Source organism: Pipra filicauda, unplaced genomic scaffold (assembly GCF_003945595.2).
Source record: "Pipra filicauda isolate LSUMZ 115617 unplaced genomic scaffold, ASM394559v2 scaffold222_size1277272_pilon, whole genome shotgun sequence".
Classification (NCBI taxonomy): domain Eukaryota; kingdom Metazoa; phylum Chordata; class Aves; order Passeriformes; family Pipridae; genus Pipra; species Pipra filicauda.
The window spans coordinates 674584-698857 of record NW_024104335.1 but is presented as its reverse complement, the minus strand read 5'-3'; the positions used below and the strand labels follow the sequence as shown (position 1 = coordinate 698857).

General features: G+C 51.3%; 1 protein-coding gene across 1 annotated transcript; it reads left to right on the top strand.

The window, feature by feature from the left end:
- Nucleotides 1-4871: 4871 nt before the first annotated feature.
- On the top strand, nucleotides 4872-22601 carry IGF2 (insulin like growth factor 2). Its single transcript, XM_027724158.2, has 4 exons — nucleotides 4872-5317; nucleotides 12851-13013; nucleotides 19856-20022; nucleotides 20479-22601. The coding sequence occupies exons 1-4, from the start codon at nucleotides 5213-5215 to the stop codon at nucleotides 20719-20721; spliced, it is 678 nt and encodes a 225-aa protein (XP_027579959.1). The 5' UTR covers nucleotides 4872-5212; the 3' UTR covers nucleotides 20722-22601.
- Nucleotides 22602-24274: the final 1673 nt, after the last annotated feature.

Here is a 24274-nt window from a genome sequence, read left to right as displayed (position 1 = left end):
GGAAACTCCTTTTGGGGAAGTCATTAGCTGAGTTGGAGTCCTCTTTGGCAACCAGGGATGACCAAGAGATGGTTGCTTTTCTGCAGATGATGGGGAGAAAGGAGGAACTTTTCTCCATTTCTGGGATCATCTGACCCCGGGACCCCTTGGCCTCCTTCTTTTGGGCCATGCTGCAGACAGCATCTCAACACGCAGACCCACTGAGCTTCACTTGCTGAACAGCATTTGTACTTTTTCAATTCCTCCCTCACACTTGGCCACAGTGGTATCTCCCTATCCCACATCTTCCTTCCTGCAGCCTCTTGAGCCATCTGAGACTGCTCAGACTGGAGCTTTTCTCTAATCGCTGGGGATATATAATTTTAAAAGACATTACCAGAGTACCAAGTCTGTCCAGCCTATAAAAAAATCCATAGTTTGTCCTCCATATAAACAGGGGTGAAAACACTACACTTGTGCCTTTTACAACTGTCACAAACTCCTCTGGCACAGTGAAATAACTTACCGTGCAATAATTTCATTTTTGCTTTGCTCAACGTCCTCCAGGTCCTTAGGATCCATATGCCAACAACTCTCCTGAACACCTAAGTCCAACAAGTGCTCCAAGGCATCAGCAGACCTGGGCAGGAGTTGATATGGGAGTCCCTCTTTCTCTCTGAACATGCCAAAAAAAGGTTCCCTGCTTAAGGGCAACCCCATTTTTTCCTGCCTGTATAACAATTCTGCAGCAGAAACCTTCTGGGCTGGGAGCACAGCCTCAAAATGTTCTCTCCACCCAGGAGTGCCAAGAGTCCTAAACAGACCTGCCCAGCCTCTGCTCTTGTTTGCTTTTTGTTGATCAAGGGCCCCAGGTGAATTATTTCTCCCACTCTTTGTTCTTTGACTTCAATTTTATTCAGGGACCTTCCATATATCACATACCCTTTTGCCAATGAATCTTTCTTGTTCCAACAGTTTAGTGTGCCCCAAGATCAATATATCTTAGCATGCAAGGACACGGTGTTATTGTCAGGTTCCTGGGTTGTAAAAGCAAAAAGTATCGCTTTCTTAAAGCTACTGAAAGACGCTCTGGGCCAAGTATGGTTATTCCTCTGCCATTAAAGAGCTGTGTATAGGACTCTGGCTAATAACTCTCCATTCTAACCAGGAATGACTACTTCTAGTCATCATCAAAGGAGACCCAAACCCACAGCCCAGCCTCACCTTCCTTTAGTCTCATCTTGGACATCACAAACTGCAGTGCCCAGATCTGGACAAATCCCCATTCTTGTCATTTGTGGTGTAATTTTGAAATAGACCAAATGAACACCACAGGGTATCTTGGTTCGGCTGGGATTAGTTGACCTTTCCCCTCTTTGGATTATAGGGGGAGAGAAAGGGAAAAGTCATGTAAATGTCCCCTTCCCTGAAGGTATCTGCTTGGCTCATCTCCCTGGTAGCATCGCTAACATCCACCCTGGCCCAGGACCATTGCATTTCTGCAGCTATTTACATTCCTCTGTCTTTGCTGAAGCTCTCATCCCTGCTTGCAAGGTCCAGGCTGGCCCAAGTTTTCCTGTTTTTCCCCCTTTCTCTGGAAAGGCTTCCGGCCCAACGCCACGTGTTGGTGGCCACCCACGAGATGCTTTGATCAGCTCAGATGGGCAGCGCTGTCAGGAGGCTTTGCAGTCCGCCCCAACGCTTCCACAGCTGCTGCAGCAGCAAGGTTTTCTCTCCAAGTCCCTGGCATTTCCTGGTGGTCTCGGGGCACCTTTCTGGTATTGCTTTTATTTCAGCTCCCACCTTAGATTCACTTAGTTTCAGCTCACTTTGGCTGACTTTGCTTTGTGAACACTGTCCTTGCTCCTTGCAAGGGATTTAATGGGAACCCAGAACCATGATTTCTCTCATGAACTGCGCCGATGACCACGGAGGTCAGAAAAATGCAAGAGGCAGTGGTTTATTTTTATTGCATTTCCAACGTTTTCAGATGACGCTTTGCTGCAGTCCCATCCATTTTAAAACAAAAATGCTTCCTGGGATGCTGTGTTTTTGCAAGACATTGATGGTCTGTGCTATGGTCCAGAGGCCTTCCTACCCCTCTCTGCTTCTCTGTCCTCAAGTTTGCCACATCCTTGGCTTTACTGGTCCTCCTCCTCCTCTCCTTCACAGGCCCTCCTTGCAGGCAATGCCAAGGGCTGGAGTTTGGGGTGGAGGCAGCTATTGTTCCAGCTATCTGCAGTGTAATGTTCCTTATGACTGTATTAAATGAAGGGCGGAGGTCACACATCCCTAGTTTAAATTAGGTTTAGGCTGACCTTTAACAATATTACACTCGTGGATCCTCTCATAACTCATGGAATAAACTCCCAAAGGGTTTTACCACCTCGCTCTTTCCTCCTACTGTAAGGATGCCCGAGGCTTAATGTGCTTCTCTCCAATTTCGCTTTGATTTTTAATCCTATCCCCTTTTCCCCCTTCTCCCCCCTCGCTCCCCCCAATACAGATACATTCACTCCTTTAAGGTGGGGGGAAAGAACCTGTTCCTTTTCTCTTCTGGGCGACAGCTCTTTCTTTTGTGTCTCTTTCTTCCCTTCCCCGCCCCCCTCCTCTTTCTTGACACAATGCACTATTTATTTGCACTGAAGGATAACTAAGAAGCAATTAAAAGATCAAAAGGCACAAACACAAGTAGATCCAGTGGCAACTTGTGGGGTTTATTTTGCTGTAGCTGCTGCTGCTGAATCTTCACCAAACTGCTGCCGTGTTTTTCCCCCAGCCAGAGGACACCTCTCTTAGTGGGTCGCCTCTTCCTCCAAGTCGACTTTTTTACGATCGCTATTTTTCACCCCCATTGTTTGCTATTGCAGTTGTTTACTGGAAAATCACTTGTTTTTCTCAGGGAGATTAACCCTCCAAGCTTTCTTTTGTCTACTCTCAGGAGGTCCTTGTGGTGAGCTGGGGGAAGGGAGCTGGGCTCCTTCAGCTATTAACAGTAGCTTACAGCCCTGCTGACCCCCCTGCCAAGGCTGGGTCCTTTCCTTTGATGGGGTTCTGCTTTTGCAGTAAGGAAAGGTGGTTGCTCTTTGTTAAGACCACCTCTGCTGAGCGGTTTTTGAGAATGGTTTGTGAGGACCCACAACTGGGATTTACTAAGTCCTGGGCATCTAGGAGAAACTCCAAAAGCCCGAGATAAGCATCGATAGAGATGACCCTTTTTAGGAGAAGTCTGGAGCCCTGACACATGTCAGCAGATGCCCAGTCTCTTTGATGGTCAGGTCACTTATTTAGATGTTTAAATGTCAGTGTAGGAGCTGAGATTTGATGCCTGTGGTTGAGTTTGGCATGCACTTCCTCAGCATCACCACACTCTCTCAGGTGTGCCGACGCTTCAGTTGAAGCCCGCAGCCCTGACACCAGGACTGCTTGGTGTGATGTGCAGCGTCATATCGCAGAGGACAGCTCAGGGAACAGAAGGATGGGGAGGAAAGGATGTCCAAAGCCTAGTGAGAAAGGATAAAAGTATAATCCTACCCACATTTTATCGTGCATATTTAGGGTAATTCTAACTGTTCGGAGACACACTGAGGCCCCCATCCTTGGTGGGGGGGGAGGGGGGAAAGTGCAAACTTGAAAAAAAAAGAGAAAAAAAATGAGTATTTATTGCATGCTGTGGTGAGGACTGCTGCATCCTTGCCCTTTCGCACCACTATCTATGGTAAACGCTGCCTGAGGTGGACCAGCCTGCTGCCCGGTCTCAGGCAGCTCTGCTCCTCTCTGCTCCAAGGAGGGTGCATGCCTGTGGCGCATCCTGGTACGCGCGCCCCTGCAGAGGGGCACCCACCGGGGCAGCGGTGAGGGTGCGGGCACCCGGGGGCTGCCCTTGGAAAGCCAGCGGGGTCCCTTCCCCTGGGACAGGCTTGAAGGGCAGATCTTCGGGAGCAGGCGGGTGTCGGCCGATGCAGCACGGTGTGCCTGTCATGCAGCAGCGCGGAGCAGCGGGAGCGCGTTCTGCCCGCGCTGCTGCACACGCACGGGAAAAGTCCCTTTGCCTTAAAGGCAGCGGTGCCCGCTTGCAGGAGCCGGTGGGAAGCAGAGGCGACCTAGAGCGAGGGAACCGCTGCGGGAAGGTGCTCTGCGAGGTGCAAAATCCGAATGCGGAGAGGCAGCGCCCATGTTGTCCACACGGACACGCACGGGTGGGTGCAGGGGCTCGCTGCTGCCGAGATGGGGGCTCGCCTGCCCGCACTGGGCGCGTAGGGTGGGACGGAGTTCCGGGGCAGGCACGGGAGCCGGGGCAGCCGTGCGGGAATGCCCGCGCCTTTGCCCGGAAGCTTTCCGGAGCAGTTCGGCGGCCGGCGCGGACACCTGTGCCCGTGCGCACCTCGGGAGACCTGAAGGAGGACGGGCTGGGCAATCTCCCCCCTCCTACCCCGCCAGGGCATGGGGCTCGCCGCCTCGCAGCGAGAGGCGCTCAAGGGGTGCCCCCCGGTATTCTGGACAGGGGCTCGGGGCGCGGACCACACACCTTCTCCCCCCACCTGCGGGGCTGCGGGGAGGCGGGGGATTCCCGCAGCCCACTTCCCACCTGGGGCCGGCACGGGGGTTCAAAGCCCCCACCCGGGGTAGCAGCCCGCAAAGAAACCGTGCGGCACAAACTTTCTGTCCCCTCTTCCCTCCCCGAGCTGGACTCCGGAGGATTACGAGGGAGAAGGAGGGAAGAAAGGGAGGGAGGGAGGGAAGAGAGGGGGTTAGACAGCTCTGCAACATTATTGGCTGCGTGGCCGGGCTGGTGCTCGCCGGCAGAGCATGCCCATTGGGGGGGTATAAAAGGGGGGCAGCCGGAGCGCCCTGCCTGTCTCCTCGTTCGTGGGGCAGCCAGCTGGGAGCAGCGGGCAGTGAGGCAGCCGGCTCCTCGCCCCGGCCAGGGGGACGCACTCAGTAAACACAAAAGTGAGAGCCACTCAAGGGGCAGCCAAAGCAAGAGGAGAGAAAGAGAAGGGAAGAAAAAAAGGGTGAAAAAAAAAAAAAAACAGGAGAAAAAAAAAAGGAAAGGAAAGCGCTCGCTCGCTCTTTCTCTAGAATAACAAAATACCTGATCGTAACAAAATAACATCCTTCAGAAAAAATCCAGCAGGGACTTGACATACCAAAAAGGCAAGGCGAGGAGAACGTGCCAGGGCCCGGGGAAGGCGAGCCAAAGCCGCGATCGCTGCCAGGGCAGGAGAGCAGCATGTCAAGCGCCGGGGCACACACGGATGAGCGCTGCCGGCAGCCCGCCTTCCTTCCCGGCCCGCCGCTGCCGCAAGAAGTTGAGAGTAGCAGCGGCAGTGCCAAGGTAAGCGCCGCTCCGCGCTGCCCCTCCGCGGGCAGAGGGCGGTGGGATTCCCCGCGCCGTGCCGGGCAGAGCCGTGCCGTGCCGCTCAGTTCCATGCCGAGCCGAGCCGCGCACAGCCGTGCCATGCCGCGCCGTGCTATGCCATGCCGAGCCGCGCCGCCCCGGGCACAGCTGAACCATCCCGAGCCGCGCCGGGCAGAGCCGCGCCGGCCCCGCTGCCCGCCGTCCCCACGCGTGTCACTAGAGGGACCCCGAGCGCCGGCCCAGCCGCTGCTGGCGGGGCGGCCCCGCTGCGGTGGGGTGCGCGGGGCATCCCCGGGGGTCCCTCCCGCGGCCGCCCGCACCCGGCGGCGGGGATGCTGCGGCGGGACCGCCCTGGCGCGGCGCGGAGCCGGCGCGGTCCCGCGTGGGGAGCGGCGGAGGGGGCGGCCGCGGCCGTGCGGGGGCCGGGCCGGGGCTATACGAGGTCACGCAGCGCTGCGCGGCCCCCGGCTGCCCGTGGCGCTCCCTCCGCGCCGAGCGGCGGTGGGAGCGGGGGGACGCGCGGGGAGGGGACGGGCAGTTCCCCGGCTCCGGAGACTGGAGAGGTTATTAAACTCTCTTCTGCAAAACACTGCGGTGTGTTCGGTCTCGGAGGGATAAAAATACAGAGAGGAAAAACAAGAAAGCGAAGCCAAAATGGAGCGAGAATTAATGGTTGGCGTGCAACCTTCGACTTTCTGTGATTTTTTTCTTTTTTAAATTTTTTCTTCTGCTTCCTTCCCAATTGCTTTTCCCTGCAGTAATTGTTTTAAGAGCGCAACTTGGAAAGGTTTTAGCACTCTGAGCAGTAGGGAATTGGGGCACATGAGGGAACTCGGATTTAGCGTAACTGTACCAGCAGATGTGTCTGCCTCGCCTCCAGCCACGGGTACTTCAGCAGGGTTGCTGATACGCCAGGTCTCTCTCGGGTGGTGTGGAGCAATCAAGTGTAAAAACAAGGTTTGTGTGGGTGGTTTTAAACAGACACCTCGGGAGAGCCGCTGCTTTCAACCCAGTCTTCCTATGCAAAGTCTGTTGTTTTCTTCCCAATGCCGGGATGTGCTTGGGAGGCCGAGGCCCGTTTTTCTTTGGGTTTGCTTATTGTCAGGTTGTGTGTGTAGGGGGTGGGGAGGGGTGAAGCGTGTTGGGTTTCTTTATTTGGGTTTCTTGTCTTGATTTAGAGTGGAGTTGAGGAGCCTGGGTCATGGGGTTTTGTGAGGGTGACTTTGTGCTAAGGACATCTGGAGGTATAAAACTGACTGACACTTCTGATTTGAGCTCCACTGCGCTGTTTTGGACCCAACTTGACAATTTTGGTGGGGGTGAATGGGTCAGAGCTGTAAATCTTGCTCCATGTTGTTGACACCCACACAAGTTCACTCAGCCTTTCAAAAGGGGCTATCCCAGCTCCTGTGAAAATTCATTAAGGGATAAAAGATTTGACACCGCCGGTCCCCTCCTACCACCGCATGAAATTTGAGAGCCAAAATGTGTCTGTGTGTGTGTCCCAGCGCTTTTCCTGACAGGTGATCTTTTTTTCAGCCTGGCTGGAGGACTGCTGCTTTGAGCAGTCAACCTGGAGTTGTCAGAGCGTGTCTTCCCCTTGATTCCTCTGGGCTTCAGCATGAGCCCAGCTTGCCTCATGGAGCACCAGAGAAAAGCATTTCTGTACTTTTCTTTTTTTAAATAAAGCAAACACAGCAGGTGAGGTCTTATTTTTAGAGGGACTGAGGAGTTGGTGTGTTTCCAGCAGTGCATACGAGCACTGTAAGTGGCCCACCCTCTCCGAGCTCGTGTCCTGGGACTGACCTCTCCGATCCTTCTTTGGATTGTCTTTGCTTTTAAAAGCTGATGAGTGTCTTAGCAGGGCAAAGTGATATCGGCCTCCCTAAGCACGTTTGTCTGAGGGGTCACGAGAGGTGGGGGGCACAGGGGGAAGAAATCTGCCTTGGCGTTGCAGCCCAGCTCTGAAAGGGTTAAAGTTGTTCTGCCAAGATATAAAGCAAGTTCAACGTGTTGTGGGAATATCACTTGCCAGTAGACTCCAGTCACCGCGATTTCTGATTTAACAGCTTAACTTGCTGTTAACTTTCCCTGATATACTCCAGGTTCTGGAAGAGAATGCAGAAAGGAGAGAGGAACAATAAAGAAAGGAGTTAAGTGAGGCTACGAAAACGGACTTAAATCCCTTCACTGGGTCCTGCCAGCTGTCTTTAGAAGCGTTAAGCAAGATTGCATTTCCTTTTTTTTATACAATAAATCAAATGTTTCTGGGCTGCATACCAAAATTTGTGCAATACGCTCTTACTCCCCAGTGGGGTGAGTAAATGGTACTGAATACCCCATTCACCTTTTTCAGCTTGATTTTTCCACAGTCATGGTAGTTCTCGCTGTAACATGTATAGACGTGGGGTGCGGGCAGCGCTCCCCTGCCTGCCTCAGCCTCTGTCCTGCAGGCAGAGGAGACAGGTGACTCTCCTGGCTCACAGGATGGGAAGAAGAAAGGTGACCCCAGGTGTGGGGCAGAGTGGGCTGCTGATGGGGATGAGCAATGAAGACAAAAAAAGTGAGTGCTAAAAATAGCAGCAGTATTGCCATCCTCAGCCACATGAATGTCATGCAAGCCAGGTTGTTTTTTTTTCTTCAAGCTTGAGCTAAACAGCAAAACCGCTGGTTCCAGGTTGGTTTTATTCATCTGACAGCTCAGTGGTTAAAAGTTTTGTGTTTTGAAACTTGCTTCTTTCAGGCTGTGGAAATCTCCTCATTTCTCTTTTAGATGAAGAGGGAGGCCCTTCTGTGGCACAGCATGAGGTGGCTTCTCTCCCTTCAGGTCCTGCTGGGCACCCCATCCTTGTGCCTCTACCCAAGATGCAGCTCCTGGGTGGTTTTCAGCTGCCAAGGCACCTGCCTCTCCCACTGGTCTCCACTGTTCCTTTGCTGTTTGGTACCTCAGGGCGTCATGGCCTGGCACTCCATGCGAGGTTGTGTTGCCCCATGGGCATTCACTTGGGGTGGCATTCACTTGGCATGTGTGAGTTTGGCATCCTGCCCCTTCAGGATTGTTGTGCTCAAAACCGGGTCAGCTCCCTACTCTCCTGGGGCAGTCCACAGAGAGGAGTAATGCAGAGAGGCAGATGTTCAGCATCTCTCACAGGCAATCATGTGAGTAGCAAAACATCAGTCTGCTCACTTTTTTTTTGGAGGAGAGGTGGAGTGTGAAGGATGCTGGGATGTGCAAACTGGGGTTTTTCCCTCTGGCACACACAGCTGGGTTTGGGCTGGTGATTTTTTGCTGTGCTCCCTTTTAAATGCTGCAGTGCTCCACAAAGAAGCGAGGGGTTTTTTTTTTCTGTCCAAATCCAAATTTTACAGACTGGGCCATCTGTCAATTCCCTCCTACGTTGTTCTGTTCATATTAAATTGCAATGAAGGCCAGACTGAAGAAGGAATTAGGTCAGACAGGAGGTTTAGTCTCCATTTTTGGGGAGATGTTTGTTGCCCAAGAGGCACTGTGGTTTGATTTGCTCAGAACAAGCCTGGATGTAAGGGATGCCTGAGCTGTTCTCTGAGATTTGGCAACTGGACCTTCTAGTGCATTGTGGCCTCTTGGCCCCTCACTCCCCAGCAGCTGGACAGTAATTGCCGATCCAGCTGATTCTGGAGCAGATTCTGAAATATCTTATAATGGTCCCAGGTGGGAGGGCTATTCCACTGCAGACCTGCCCTCAGTCTCACTCCTGGCACACCACAACCACCTGTAGAAGATGCTTTCTGTTGGACCTCTCTGCTGGATGGGTACAGCAGTGAGGCAGGAATACACAGGAGTTCCAAGGCAGCGGCAGCATCCTGCATATGGCAGCTCATGGCTAAGCTGATTCTAGTGGCAGCCTGGCCTTGTGTAGGGTCCTGGGAATGCAGAGGAATGCAGGAGGGCGACATGAAGATGGAGAGCAAAGCAGACCCTCCCTGGGAAAGAGAGGCCAGCAGTGTGTGCTGATGTCCTGTCTGAGCCTCTTCTGCACTGAATATGCTGCTCTCAGATGCAGGTTATTCAGAGGAACTTCAGATGTGATTCCTAGGATGGTACACAGGGTACCTGTGCAACCAAAAAAATTCCTCTTGCATCACTCTCTTGCACGCTGTATGGGGTCCAAGCCCTCGTTAGAAGGAATTTGGTGCTCACGTTATTGAGCATCCAGCATGCCTAGCACTGCTATTCCCACTACATCCTAAAGCCTTTGAGCTCTCCCTGGGCACATGAGGAGGAACAGCAGCCAGTATGGCTGGTTCAACCCGCCCTGGCAAGAAGGGAACTGTGGTGGCTGTAGTCTCTCTCCTAGCAGAGACAGGACCTTGTTCTTTAGGGAAGTGGCCCACTTCCCTCTCTATGCCTTGTTCCTGTTCCATGTCATGTAAGAGAGGCTTTCTAATATAATCTGAAGGTATTTTCAGCCACTGGTGTGAATTTACTCCTGTCCCACAGCTGAGGAGACTGTGCCTGTCCTAACACTTGGACTAGAAACCAAGAGCTCTGCTGTCCCATGTTTTCAGTGGAGAATGGAGTCTTGGAGGTGTTCAGAGGGCTTTGACTCATCATACTGAGCAGGATTTGGCCATGAAAACTGAGGCCCCATGCAACCTGTGCAGCTGGTCACGGGCTGCAGGTACCCAGCTGTGCCACAGCACCCTGTTTGGGGGAGTAGCACCTGCTTCAGCAGCCATGGCAAGGCAGGTTCAAGCTCTCCTGCCTGAGTGCTGCTCATTCCTGCTAGGAGAGGCATGTGAGGGTGGGAAGGATCAACTGGAAAGTCACTGGGGCATGAGCCGGTGATGGCACTCTGGGAGCCTGTCTAGCCTTTGCGGGGACTTTTCCTCAGCAGAGGTAGTAGGGCTAAAGTGAGAGGGAAGGGCTTACAGGTTGGGTTGGATTGTGGCTCCATCAAACTGGAGAGAAACTGCAGCACTGGGTAGCAAATAAAGATGCTTTTTGCTTTGCTGCCTGGTTTCTCATTACACGGTTGCTGGAGGGAGTAGGGAGATGCCAAGGTAATGGCAGTGGAAAGGGCTGGCAGTTGGTGCATGGGCAAAGGTGGACTTGATTGCATTTCACACCTCCAGGTTAGCCGTGATCCGGATGACAGCACTGGGGCTGTCCCTGTCCTAGTGGCTTCAGGATTGTTTCCTGGATGGAGTTATAGGGTGTGTGGCCACCCAAAAAGAGCTTGCAATGGAGGCAGGGAAAGCTGCCAGGGGCTGCCTTATGCTTGTGGCGTGAGTTGCGCAGGAGCGGGTATTTTCCGAGGAGCGTGAGTGTTTTTCCACAGAAGGTATCAGGTCTCCCCAGCATCAGATATCGCCCCGCTGACAAAATCTCGCTCTCTCTTTGCTTTTCAGAGCATCTCACCCCTTTCTTTAGACTGAATGCGGAGGAAAAACAGGGTTTGTCACCTGTACCACCAAGCAGCCCCTTCTTGGGGGGGTTGGCTTTGGCTTGGCCTGCTCATTAGCCAGCGTTAGCCTAATTGGGGATGGGGGATTACGTAGGTGTCCTGAAGTCCCACATCAGTGCCTTCAATGGCAGTACTGGGTGGCACATATCTGTCACCTTGGCAATGAGCTGCTGGCACTACCCAAGCCCTGGGGACACCAGCAAACAGGAGATGCATGTAAAAAAAGAGGAAAAGGGGGGAAAAAAGGGAAGGGAGCAGGATCGTTGGTCTTTTGTCAGTTGGGGATCTGACTGATGATGCTGCTGCACCAGAGGCATGACTTCAGCAGTGAAGGTGATGCTGTGGTCATGTTGGGGAGGCCCAGTAAACACCTGTTGGCCACTGGATAAAAAAAAAATCAAGGTGAAAAGGTATGGATGGCAAAACACTGCAGATTGGCAGCATGGTGTCACAACCTGGTGCCATCCCTCTGCTCCTACTTTAATACAGAACAAAACCCCCGCAGTATGCCGAAGGGATCATTGCTACTGGAAAAGCTCATCCTGGTTCTCATCACTTGCTGGTTTGAGACCGGTTTGTACCCAGGGCTGCTGCCTCTCTTGTTGAGAGCCCAGGAGGGCTTTTGTCAGCCTTGCTGGTCTCTGCCAGCACAGGCTGAGCAATACTATGAGCATCAACACTCAAGCAGGGCGGATGCCCCCCCCCCAGCCCATCCAGACCTTGCAACTTCTTGGCTTTTCTTGCTGCTGGTCCCTGTCCTCCCACTGCTCAGTAGAGCCTGCGACTTGCAAGCATGATGCATTTCTAGCAGCACGGATTCGAGCTATGTGCTAGTAAAAATTCGGTAGCAAGGGTGTCTTTATTGCTGGCAGGACTGTAGCGGGGCCTCGGGGGAGCTGGGCTAATTTCCTGGCTGCGCTGCAGACTTCCCCTGTGACCTTGGGCGAGTCATTTAATCTATCCTGGGCTTCAGCTCCATCTCTGAGCATCCCGGGAGGGTGAGGTAATATTCATTAACTGATGTTATTCTCGAGTTGCTCAGATGCTATGGTGATGATAGCTGGATGTGAAACCTAGCATCTTGGTTGAATGTTAGCAAAGAGAAGGGATGCTCTGCTTGAGATTAGGGTTGCCACACACCGTCTGCTATTTTGACACACTTATCCTCTTTATTTTGAGCTGACCTGTCTGGTCACCAGTGTTATTTGGCTGTATGTATACCGTGAGGCTCATCATTGAGGGACTATAATACCTTGAACAATCCATGGGTTTTGTCCCATCCAGTGGGGCAATAACAGCCTTGTTTTACACTTACAGAAGCTGACACAGAGGTAAAGCTGGTTGCTGGAGTGGAGCCAGGGGAAATCTTTGGGCTAGTTAGCAAATATCCCTGGAGTTTCTTTTTTAGTGCTCCGCACTGTCTGATACTGCCTTGGTCCTCCTTGGTGATGCTGCAAGTGTGTTTCCCATGGTACTGCATTGTTCCTGAGGGATGTCTTCTCAGTCCCAACTCTCGTCAGCAAACACGGCTTGTGCAATCAACCCCTTGATTGTCCGAGCCTCGCATGCCCAGGACAAAGGCTGTTGTTCCCAGCTTTCCTCAAAAGCAGCTCTAGGACAGGTTGAAACTTCACTTGTTTCTGCTTTGGAGGGACATGTTTTCAGGTATGGCCTGAAAACCTGTCACCAGAAGAGGAAAAAAAACACCCTACTGATAATAATTTGAATGAATTCCCATGTAAAGGGGGGAAAAAATAAAAAAATCACGCTGTTGAAAGAGCAGAGGGAATAAAAGCCTTTTAGACGTAGGTTGAAGTGGGATTTTCCAATGGAAAAACTGCTTCAATGCAAACCTTGTCTGACCGAGCGGCTGCCCGGCAGGCCGAGTGCCGGGAGCCAGCCTCACACCAGCGACCGTCGCAGTGCTGCCGGTCCTTCCCTGCAGCATCTCGACATGTCCGGGCATCAAACCCCCAGCATGCTGTGGGCGGGGGGCATTGCCTGGGGGAGGTGGTGGAGAGGGGTCTGTCTCGCAGTGTTAATGCTGTGCCTCTCTCCCCAGGTGCAGAGGATGTGTGCGGCGAGGCGGATGCTGCTGCTGCTGCTGGCTTTCCTGGCCTACGCACTGGATTCAGCGACTGCGTACGGCACGGCGGAGACCCTCTGCGGTGGGGAGCTGGTGGACACACTGCAGTTCGTCTGCGGGGACAGGGGCTTCTATTTCAGTAAGTGCTGGGCAGCTGCCAACAGCAGGCAGGATGCTGCCCCCATCCCACACCCTGCTTAAGTGGAGCCAGGTCAAGAGGGAAAGGAGGGATTTCCCAACCTGGCGCTTTTCATGATTTCCTTATACGTGGCAGTAGGCCAGGAGAAGAGCAAGAAAATGGACATGTTCAGGGTGACATAAACCCACCTCATGTCAATTTTGGGCACGGTCTTGTACCATGGGGAAACTGGGTCCCACATATGCTCGGGGAAGTTGAATATCACTGGGGAACCTTATGTGGCTGGCTCACCAGTCATGTGGGCAAGTCATTACAATAGCAAGGATGTCTGCAGCCAGCTCTCTGCTGAGCTTGGGTCCTGGCTTATTCTGAAACCTTGCTGCCTAAGTGCTGCATCTGACAGCAGGCAGGGAGCTGAGCACTCATTCTTGGGCAGGCTTTGCTTTGGCACAGCAGCACCTTCTATGCTACTCTCAAAACGCACTTCATGACCTCCTAACTACCTGATGGTAAACTTGTTGCTGAAGAGTGATGTCTTATCCTTTTGCAGTGCAGCTAATGCAGGGAAAAAAAAAAATTGCAGCATTGCTGTTGTCTGCAGAGTGCAGATGGCTTCAGGCCAGTTGGCTGCAGCAGGCTTTCCACCAGGATGCTTTGGGTGTTTGGACCACTGGCATTAGCATTACAATGGCTTAGCTGGTAAACAGGAAGGATGAGGAGTAAACCAGTAGCAATGGATGCTGAGTGATCTATGGGCAAAGGTGCCTCGAGTGTGATACCTTGTTTTGGTGGTTCAGTTCTCTGCTCTCCTCGGGAGAGGGAAGACCCTGTGTTTTGCTCCCCACTGAGGACTGAACCACAGACTGACTACAGGAAAGATGCAAAGCCACATGGGGAAGAAGAGGATACCAGCTGCACATGGTGCCATGTATTTGGCAGTCTTGCCTCTGCCTTGTAAAAAGATGTTAAAAAGTCACTTTCAAGTAGTGGGGTGGGGTTTTGTGAGTACTGGAGTTGAGAGCCAGCCTCTCTCTTATTCCAGTCTGCCTATGCAGGGAACAGGTTGCTGCAAAGTTGGAAGATGACTCTGGATGTCCCTTTGCAACGTGGGTGCTTTGCCAGACTTGACTGGTGCTGCCTGCTGAGGTTGGGCAGGGAGAGGTGCAGGGATCCCACACCCAGCCACAGCGGAGTTCAGGCTGTGTAATTTCTGGCAGGTGGTTGGACTGCAGATGGCTTTGGAACTAGCTGGGGCAATCACCCTGCCCCAGCAGGGGGCATGACTTAGCAGAAAGGTGTTTTCATGGCTCCCTGGCTGTTGTGGGCAGGCAGCACTTTTGGGGTGCTCTGGATGCATTTCCCTCTTCTGACTGATCCAAGTGGTGGGGGTTTGCATATCAGCTGCCCTTCCTCTTCCAGCTTTCCTCTGCCAATGAGCCCTGTGCCGGCACTCAACCAGGGTGGCAGCTCTGGGTCTGACCTTACCGGCACAGCAAGGAGGCAAGCTCCTCTCCCACTCTCTTAGCTCTTCCTCTCCCTCTAGATATTGAGGAGCATCCGTCTTCCTCCCATGGTTTCTTTTCCCTCCTCCCCCTCTCTGGGGATGAAAGGGAACGGGGCTTTTGTTTTACGGTCAAACTGACCTCCTTTCACCTCAAATAACCCAGCTGCCCAGGCCAAAATAAAACCACTTTTGAAGGGAGACAAGTCTCTTGGTGCCAAGTGGCCATTCTGGTACTTGCAAGGGGATTCTTGCTTTTTTTTTTTGTCCTCTCCTGTCTCTCCCCCATTCACCTTTATGAATCTTTCTAGAGAGCCCAGGTGCTGGGGATAAAGCAAAGTTCCCCCAGTCCAATATTTTAACCCCTTCAGCATCTGACCAGCTTGTACCATGCAGGGCTGAAGACATTTGGGCAATGCCTCTACTTGATGAGGGGTTTTGTACATCCCCTTTTCATTTAATTTTTCACCTTCTACCTCCATCAGTTGGCCTCATAAGTGATTAGTTCTCCTGATCACATTCATCTTAACTCCTAAACCCACGTGTCACTGTGTAGATGCGATAGGGCACAGTTATGTTGCACAATTGTGGGGTTTACATCTTAAAGCTGAGCACCTCACAGCATGGGATGTATGACCTGATGAGCAGCCTGTGCTAATGCAGTCATTCATATGGGAAGTAAATGACTTGTGCAGCCTTGTCCCAGGGGTACACAAGGATCCTGCTTGCTGAACAAGGGTTGTTGAAGCATCTGACTGGTAATGTTGGAAAAAAACAAAAAATGGTATGAAAATCCGTTAGTGGTTCTTTTGCTGCAGCACTTATTTAAGTACTTCTGATGCTCTGCATTCGTAAAAGTGAGCACTTTGCTAGCAAAGCTAGCTCTGAAATACAACACTCTTTGCACGGATGCAAGGGGATGCAGTGTACTGACGGTGTTTCATCCCCCAGGCATCTGAAGCTGGGGAAATATGCAACCTAGACTGAGCAGGGTGCACCCCTGATAACTGGAATGCCTGTCTGTCCACTGGCATGAGGAGCGAGTCCCAGCCCTCAGGTGCCCTGGGAAGCACTGTGGCGTGCAGGTGCTTGAGGCCGAGGATGTTGAAGCTGCCTCCAAGAGTTGGGGCTGCAAAAGAGCTGCACTAACAGGGGCAGGAGCCAGCACACTTTGTTCTCCTCTAGTGATGCCTCATCTCAGTGACTTTTAAGGCTTTTGGGTTGGCCTGCAGCTGCTGTCAAGGTGGTGGCTTCCTGCTGTGGCTCTGTGGTAGGGCTGGAACCACTCTCCCTGCTCCCCAGCACTCACCCAGGGACAGCGGCACAACCCATGGAGGAATTCTGAGTGCAGCCCAGAGTGAAAATGCAGGGTAGATTGAGAGGAAGCCTCGGCCGTGAAGTTGCTGTCATGCAGTGCTAGCAGGGAGGGAGAAGGGGCTGTAGGGGGAGAGGCGGCCGACTTCTCTGTAAACAACAGCTCCTGTTTCCTCCTTTCCAACAGCTGATAAGAATTTAGCTCTTTGCAGCCGCTTGTGCTGACGGGGCACATTCTTGCGCACCCGCCGCTCCTCCGAATAATACTAGGAAAAAGCAGGGGGGAAAGTGCGGTGCCGGGGTGGGGGAGGGCCAGGCTGGGGGCACTGGGACGGGGCCCGGTGCTGCACAAAGGCCCCCTTGTTGCTCCCAACATTCCTGCGACAGGGGCACGGGGACTGTTTACACCCAAAGTCCCCTTCCACTCGGCTGACCGCCTGATTGACCGGAGGAAAGGGGACCCAGCCAGGGTGGCACCAGCACAGTGCACCCCTCCCCGCAGCATCTGTCCCACCCTGGTGAGAGTGGGGAGCCCAGAGCAGTGGGGTGTTGATGCTAGGGAATGGACCCTCCTGTCCCCCGTGGCCATGGCAGTTTCACTGCCTCTGGCACAGTGGCATAGCTGAGCTGCAGGTATGTGGTCTCTCTGGGTTTGGCTTTGTACTTTTTCTGGGATGCCCAGCCCTCCCTGTCGGGATAGCCCACTGCTAGGCTGCAGTAACCCCAGGCAGCAGAAGGGCTTTGCACTACCGGGCTTTGCATCACTGGACTTTGCATCTCTGGGCTCATACCCTCAGCAGTGCTGTAGGAAGTTTTTGTGAAGCACAGTTTTGGGAAAAAGAGCCTAGCCATTCATTGAAGGCCCAGAGGAAGCGTGTTTCCTCAGGAGGAAGTGGTCATTGCTGCGATGGGAAGTGGCTCGCGTGCCCGAGCGGTGCCGCAGCCCGCTGCCCACACAATTCTCCCCTGCGGGTAAGAGACAGAGTGGCAAAACCTTCCTTGGGTTTGGCAGTGGCAGTAAAGTGAGATGCCACCCACGAGCAAAAGCCAGGAAATTCAACCTTTAGTCCCTGTGTAAATTGTTACGGAACAAACACTTTTCCCAATCCAGGTCAGCAGCGATATTGCTGTTAGCCAGCAATGTCCTGGTGTTTCCTCCCTGGGTTGTTGTCTCCAGGTACTTTCTGTGACTACATCCTTGTTTGCTATGTTTGCTTATTTTTTTTCCTAAAGTAACTCTCCCACAGAGGATTGTATTGGCATTTGGCAAGATTTGTATGGACAATTATGTAATGGGAAATGTGTCCTATCAGACAGTCGTGGTGGAGCTGGTAGTGGTGCCAGCAAGGGGAAGGGCGTGCAGCAGATTTATGGAAGAGAGAAAGGGCAACACATTTGGGGCCGGGGGCCACACTTGTGCCCACTGACTGGGCAGGCGCAGTAGTCAGGGAGGAAAAGACCATAGCAGCGCAGTTGGTCCCTGCTGGGAGCTCACCCTGATGGTGCCACACCTGGGCATTTGCTAACACATGGTGACATGATCTTCTCATGCATACCCATGCCACAAATTGCCCTGGGTGACGTGGTGGTGAATATAGTCCCACTTTCCTTATTGCTTTTTTTCCTCCTCTCTTCTTTCCAAACAAACACATAGCTGCAAGTGGGAAACTTCTGTTTTTGAGAGGAGACGTGTAACCTTTCAAAACCTCAACTTCTCCTCAAATTGTGTGTCATCGCTTGTGCAACCTTCTGTTCAGCGGGAGTGTGAATGCAGCCCTCTGGGGACGTGCTAGCAAGGGGGGGTGACTTGAATTTTTTTCTCTTTCCCTTCCAAACTCTCCTGCCCGTGCTCATGATGCCTTTCTGGAGCAGCCTAATGCTTCAACAACCTGCCATGCCTACAAGTTGGGCACTGGGATTGACAGGTGCTGAGCAGGGGCCGTAAGCAGTGCAGGGTGTTGGTGCAGCGCAACCTCTTCCATGGACCTCACTGGACATTGCATGCATAGAGGAGAATGCAGCTGGCCCCAAGCTGGCTCCTCTCCCCTGCCTTCTTTGGGCATCACCACCCAGGTTGCCTACACTGGCATTGCTTGTGCAGCTGCGGGCACCCAACACACCTGCCCTGACTCTAAAGAGAGGTCCCAGTCCAGTGTGCTTTTTGGACACAAGTATTTATATAGAGAAAATTAAACTACTAACAGTGTTCCCTTTGCTGAACCTTTACCAAGAGTGAACCATCCTTCTCACCTTCCTGTGGGGCTGGTTTAAGGTTGTGCCTGTAATTTTTCTAGAGAAAAAGAAAAAAGACAGATGGTGGCACTGGGGGGACAAACGTGGAAAATAGAGCGTTTAAAATGACTCCCAAAGGTGGGTCTCATGGTATGAGTCAGCTGCCCCATCACCCTGGTGCCATGTTTGTTATTGTGACCTCTGAGCATGGTGGCAATGCACCAGCATAGAGCAGAGGGCTCCATGATATGGGGTCACAACCAATTTTAGCAGAGGGTGGGTGCCCTGCTGCCCGGGCTTTTCCAGAGTCAGCAGTGAGGCATGGTCGTGGGGTTTTGCATGTCAGCATTGCACACACGGGGTTGCGTCGTGCATGGAAGGTTGTGGTGTATATGCACGTCTGCGTTGCACACACGGGGCTGCATTGAATGGACAGGGCTGCATCCCACATGCATATCTGCATTGCACATCTGGGGCTGCTTGTCACATGTGGGGTTACACAGTATGCATAGATAACTCCTGTGCTTTGCACTTTGTCCCGAGGCACTTTGGGTGGGCACCAAGGGTGGGGTACACCTCAGGGAAAGTGGTCAGCTCCTTCTAAGCCAGGATCCTCAAGTCTTCACCGAGGCCTAATACTTGAGTGCCTGCTTCCACTGGAGTACAAGTGGGGGCATCATGGATCATGCACAGGGCCAATATGGTCCATTTTTTGTGTTTCTGCAGGCCAGCTGAGGTGTGGAGGCTTGGCATGGCTTGGTGAGCACTGTTAGGCATTGCACTTACACAATTTGCTCTCTTAAATTCTCCTGGTTTCCAAGCCCCACTGGTGCTTGCCTCTGCTTCCCTCGCTTGGAGCACCTTGTGCTGGGAAGAGGCAGTGTGTAGAACCCTGGCTGCAGACCCTACAACAGCACAAAAGCACAATATGCTGTGTGCAAAACCATGAAGAAAATAGTTTTGTTTACATTTTGGAAGTCACAATTCCCAAGCAAATTTGCTTTGCATCAGAAATTCAAATTTACCCATCTCTTTTATTTCAAGAGAGGGAGGAAAACAGTGAAAGTGATGTAAGCTTTTCCTTTGGAGTGCTTTGGTCATCGTGAAGCTGTTATATGAAATGCACTTGGTTGTTGCTGCACCAGACATGGGCTTTTGCATCCTTCTGCAGAAGGCAGAAACGGGAGAGGAACACTTATTAAAAGATTAAGTTTAATAGCTATTCTTGGCGGGTGTGGGAGCCTGTATTCTTTCTGCAGCTGTCTCAGAGCTGTCCCATCTGGTAAAATTTAGCCGCCTTGGTTCGCTTCACCTGCCTGAGTGTTGACCCGACAGAGGGAGGTTGGCAGCTGCAATGCTGTGCTGCTTCTTTCTAATAAAATCCACTTGCCAGGATCAACATCTAAGACAGTCACAGTAATCAGCACAAAGCTGGCGTTCAGGCTGGGCTTGAGCTTCCTTGCCTTAGCTGCGCTCAAAAAGTCCACCCATGCCAGAGATATAGGAGGGAGATAAATCCCCATCATTCAAAGTGCCTTTAAACTACAACTGGAGGCACATGGGGAGCCTGTTGGCATCAATAACATTTGCCTGGGAAAGTCTTAACATGAAACTTGGCTGGTTTGAGGGTGCGTGTCAGCTGGTTTGGGAGAAGCGCTGCTATTTTTGAAGCATGTAGAACCCACCAGTCTCTGGTGGTTGGTGGAAGGATGCTTGCAAGGGGATGGGTGCTATGGAGGCAGGGAGAGGGTTCTGTCCAGGTTGATGGATAACGCAAGGGTCTCTGCTGTTGTAGGTAGACCGGTGGGACGAAATAACCGGCGGATCAATCGGGGGATTGTGGAGGAGTGCTGCTTTCGGAGCTGTGACCTGGCTCTGCTGGAAACATACTGCGCCAAGTCCGTCAAGTCGGAGCGTGACCTCTCCGCCACCTCCCTGTCAGGCCTGCCAGCCCTCGGCAAGGTAGGGAGGCTGTGCCGGGATGATGGCCCTTCTCTGAAATAAATAGCGAGAGAAAAGATTGAAAGGCCATGGGTGGGAGAGGACAAACCCCAGCTGCAAGCTCTGTTGCTTCTGCAGAGCCTTTGGGAGACAGCCACCATTGGCAAGTCATGCCAAATAGCCTGCCAAAAGACAGCTTTTATTAAAGTGGGGGACCAGAGGTGGACTAGGTCACAGTCATAGAACGGTTTGGGTTGGAAGTGACCTTTAAAGGTCATCTAGTGCAACTGCCCTGCAATAAGCAGTGACATCCTCAACTAGATCAGGTTGCTCAGAGCCCCGTCCAACCTGACCGTTACTGTTTCCTGGGAAGGGGCAATGTTTCCGTGGGATGGATGGAAGTCCAAGAGGGGAACCACCCTGTGGAGTGCAAGCAGGTTTAAGCAGAGGCTAATATTGCTGCCCCTCTCCTTGCAGGAGAGCTTCCAGAAGCCCTCGCACGCCAAATACTCCAAGTATGACGTGTGGCAGAAGAAGAGCTCCCAGCGGCTGCAGCGGGAAGTGCCCAGCATCCTGCGGGCTCGCCAGTACCGGTGGCAGGCTGAGGGGCTGCAAGCGGCTGAGGAAGCCAAGGTGCTGCATCGTCCCCTCATCTCCCTGCCCAGCCAGAGGCCTCCAGCGGTGCGAGCCTCCCCGGAAACGGCTGGCCCCCAGAAATGAACCCTGACCAGCTGTCTCGATTTTTGATCTCCTGGGGGAGGGCGGGAGGACTGGTGATTCCCGACCCCCAAGCCCCTCCGTCCCCGGGGCCGCTGAGCCAAGGAGCGGGGTGGCGGGGCACCCTCACGCCGCTCTGGCCCCAACCAAACAACTGACACAGCAAGGAGGGGATGGCGGCGGCAGTGGCGGTGGCGAGCAGCACCGCTCCTACGGCATCGTCCTTTTGGGGTGGGGGGGAGGGTTGTTTCGTTTCCCACACCTGTTTCATTCCCCCGCTTCCCCAGTATTTCCAAACCTGTACTTGCAAAGGGACAGTTTGGCACTTGAACTTTTTGCTGCCGGGTGCTGCGTGACATCCCCGGTGCCAACACCAGAAGACAAAAGAAAGAGCAAGAGGGAAAAAGGATATGAAGTTAAAATTTTTTTAACCTTTTTTTTCTCGTGAAGAGTCCATTCCATGTCTTTCTTGACAATAAAGTGAAAAAAACAATAAAATGGGGAGAAATATTGAGGAATAAAATTTTTTTGCCTCATTCCCACCCCACTTTTTTCTTCTTTTTTTGTTCTTTTTTTTTCTTTTGGTTTTCTTATTTTTATAACTTTCTTTTGCACCTTTAAACAAAAAATGTACCTGAGAAGAAGTTCCGAGGAGCCCCCATCTGCGTTTTTGTGTGTGTGCTTCATTACAAGATTCCAAATCGACTTGCACCTTTTGAAATCACCGATGATGTGAGAAAGAGAGGAAGAGGAGAGAGAGAGAGCGAGAAAGAGAGAAGGAAAAGGAAAGGGGAAAGAAGAAAAAAAAAGAAAAAAGTGAGCTGATGCTCACTTTAAATGGAGAAGGCGTCTGCATTGCACATTTGCCACGGATTTAGTTGATTTATATATATAATATATTATATAACTTTTTTGGCAAAAAAAGCACTATTTTTATGGGACATTTTGTGTAGTATCTGAAGAGGGATTGTAATGTTTAAAATGTGTTATGGTGCTAAAGTAAGTTGGAAGGGAAAAAACCCAGAAATAGCAAGGGAGGGTGGGGAGGGAAGACAAGATAGCGAATACTGAACTTGAAATTTTAGCTTTTCGTTTTAGGAAAAGTGTGATAAATGTGTTTCTTTTCTCTTCTGAAATATAGCTTGGTCATGACCATATGAGCTAGTTGGCTGTTACTCATGTACACAGATGCACGCACACACAGAAATACATCAACACGCATCCTTTTTTAAAAAAAAAAACAACAACAAAACAAAACAACAAAACCACCGCAATTTAGAACTAAAAGGGAACTGTTCTAGAGACAAACTATTTTGAATGGTGAAGGTGTTGCCAGTTACAACTCAAGGCCCTGCTTCTGCACGGACCCTTGGCAGAGCTTGGCTTTCTGAGCCACGGGGAACCTACCGCTTCTTCCCCACCCTCACAGCTTGCTCGCGCGCCGATGCTCCAGCGAGTGGGCAGGCGGGCAGCCCTCGGCACCAGGCCCCTGCAGAAGCAGCAGCAGTTCCGCGCCCTGCCATCTCCTTTTCCTTCTTTTGTCCTTTGCGTCCTTCTCGCCGGACCCTCCTCTCCCTGCCCCACGCCTCCCGCCTTCCTCCTCTCGCTCCCCTCCCAGGGGCTGTGCAGGAGCGGGGCTGCACCAGGGTGGCTGCAGGGCTGGGACCGCTGCTTGGGATGGGGGGGAAAGGCAAATCTCTGGCTTGAGGCTTGAGACTCGGGACTCAGTGAGTGTATGGGTTTGAGAGGTGGGCAGAGGGCTGTAAAATAGGTTGGGTTTAAAGTAATATATATTATCTGTCTAGGAACCGTAAAAAAGGGGGAATCAATTACATCTCCCTGATATACTCTCACTTGCTAATAAAATGGGGACACTCTGTTAACCAGTTCTGTACTTGCTTTGTCTTATATATCCATACATTTAAAACATAAAAAAAAGACTACTTGAATTGTATTCTATTTCGTGGTTTGGAGGGGAGGGCTAGGGGGAGTTTTGAGAGGGGGAGGATTTTAATGTATAATCCTTTTGTTTGTTATTACCTTGCAATGTTGAGCCATGAAGCCTTTGTTTAAAAAAAATGGCACTGCAATACACAACAAAGAAAATCCTTTATTTATTTTATTAAATATATATGGAAAAGAATGAAAATCAGTCCAAATTAAGAAAGGGGGGGGGAAGGGAAGTGGGTGGGGTGGGAAGGCAAAATTTAAACAGAGCAATTGCAATTTTTTTTTCCTTTTCATGTGTCTTTTTTTAAAAGAAACTTAGTTTTTATTTTTTAAAAAGAGAAGTAAAAGCTTTCCTGGATGCTTTGTACCAAAAAAGAAAAAATTTAAAAAAAAAAAAAAATCTGTTAAGCAAATAAATATCCATCCAGAATATGAAGCCTGACTTTTACTTTTCATTTATTTTTGCTCCTGGGGTGAGAGTTGGGTGGGAAGAAGGCCACGCCAAGCACCACTCCTTGTGGAGAAACAGAGTGCATTGCAGCTCCTCTTTTGGAGCTCAAAAAACTGCAAGAGGGGGTAAAGTGCCCTTAAACACAACCATGAAACCTCAGTCTTGTGGCAGATACCCCCTGAAACCACCAAGGTAAATATATGCCCAGTGATTCTTGGCCAGATTTGGGGATGTTTCCCAGCAGCTGTTGTGATTTGCTCAGCTTCTACCAGTTTGGGCTGTTCCCAGAGACTTGAGAGCTGGATGGGAACTGAGAGGGTAAAAAGGAGAAAAAAATGTCTTATTTAGGTTAGGTTTCCTAATAGGTATTGCTTGTGTGGTTTCTCAGGGTACAAAAAAAACTTCTCTTTAGTTTTTTGGAATACTAAATAACTGCTTTTCATCACATACTACCATCATGCACCACTGTAAATGGGAGGTAAAATACTGCAGTTCCAATTTGGCAGTAGAGCAACTGGGGTTAAAACAGTGCCTAAGCATCCCTAATCTCACAAATCTGTGCAACTCCACTGCCATGGCAAAGACCTTTATCTTGCTGTGGGGTAAGGACCTCACCAAGCCCAACCTCCTGCCCCAGATGACTTGGGCTGGAAAAGATTTTCCGCCTCAAAGTGGCATTGCTGATTTAGACCTTTAAAAATACATGTTCTAAACCAGTTTCTTTTAAAATTTTGCAACAAGCAAAAAAAAAATTATTATTTTTTCACAGAAAGTTTTTTCTCTTGGGATTTTTGTGGTTGGTCAGGAGGGGGGTTGTACAGATGCAGGGCTGGCTGTTTCCTCTGGACATGTACTTTATTGCAGGTCAAAAAAGGATGTGTCTGCCTTCCTGTACCTGTCCCAAGACTTGCCACAGACCTCTGGTTTTCTTTGCATTGAAAGATGTCCCTATGAAGGGTGAGGACTGACTTCACTGTGGCTTCTGGTTGTCACTGCTGGAAATTTTGCCTTTGGGAGCTTTGGTCCTTTTCTGTTCTTTGCTGTGTAAGCTACTGTCATGGAGGCATTTAGAGACAATTAAAAAGCAAGAAAAACTTCAGCCAAATCTCTTGCCTGCATCCCCCAGGGAGCAATACAGCAATGCTGGAAGCACCA

Excerpts from the sequence above, each read along its gene's own strand:
- IGF2 (XM_027724158.2), top strand. The coding sequence starts at position 5,213 with ATGTCAAGCGCCGGGGCACACACGGATGAGCGCTGCCGGCAGCCCGCC. Across the intron at positions 5,318-12,850 it reads GTAGCAGCGGCAGTGCCAAG|GTGCAGAGGATGTGTGCGGC; the intron begins GTAAGCGCCGCT and ends CTCTCTCCCCAG. Across the intron at positions 13,014-19,855 it reads GGACAGGGGCTTCTATTTCA|GTAGACCGGTGGGACGAAAT; the intron begins GTAAGTGCTGGG and ends CTGCTGTTGTAG.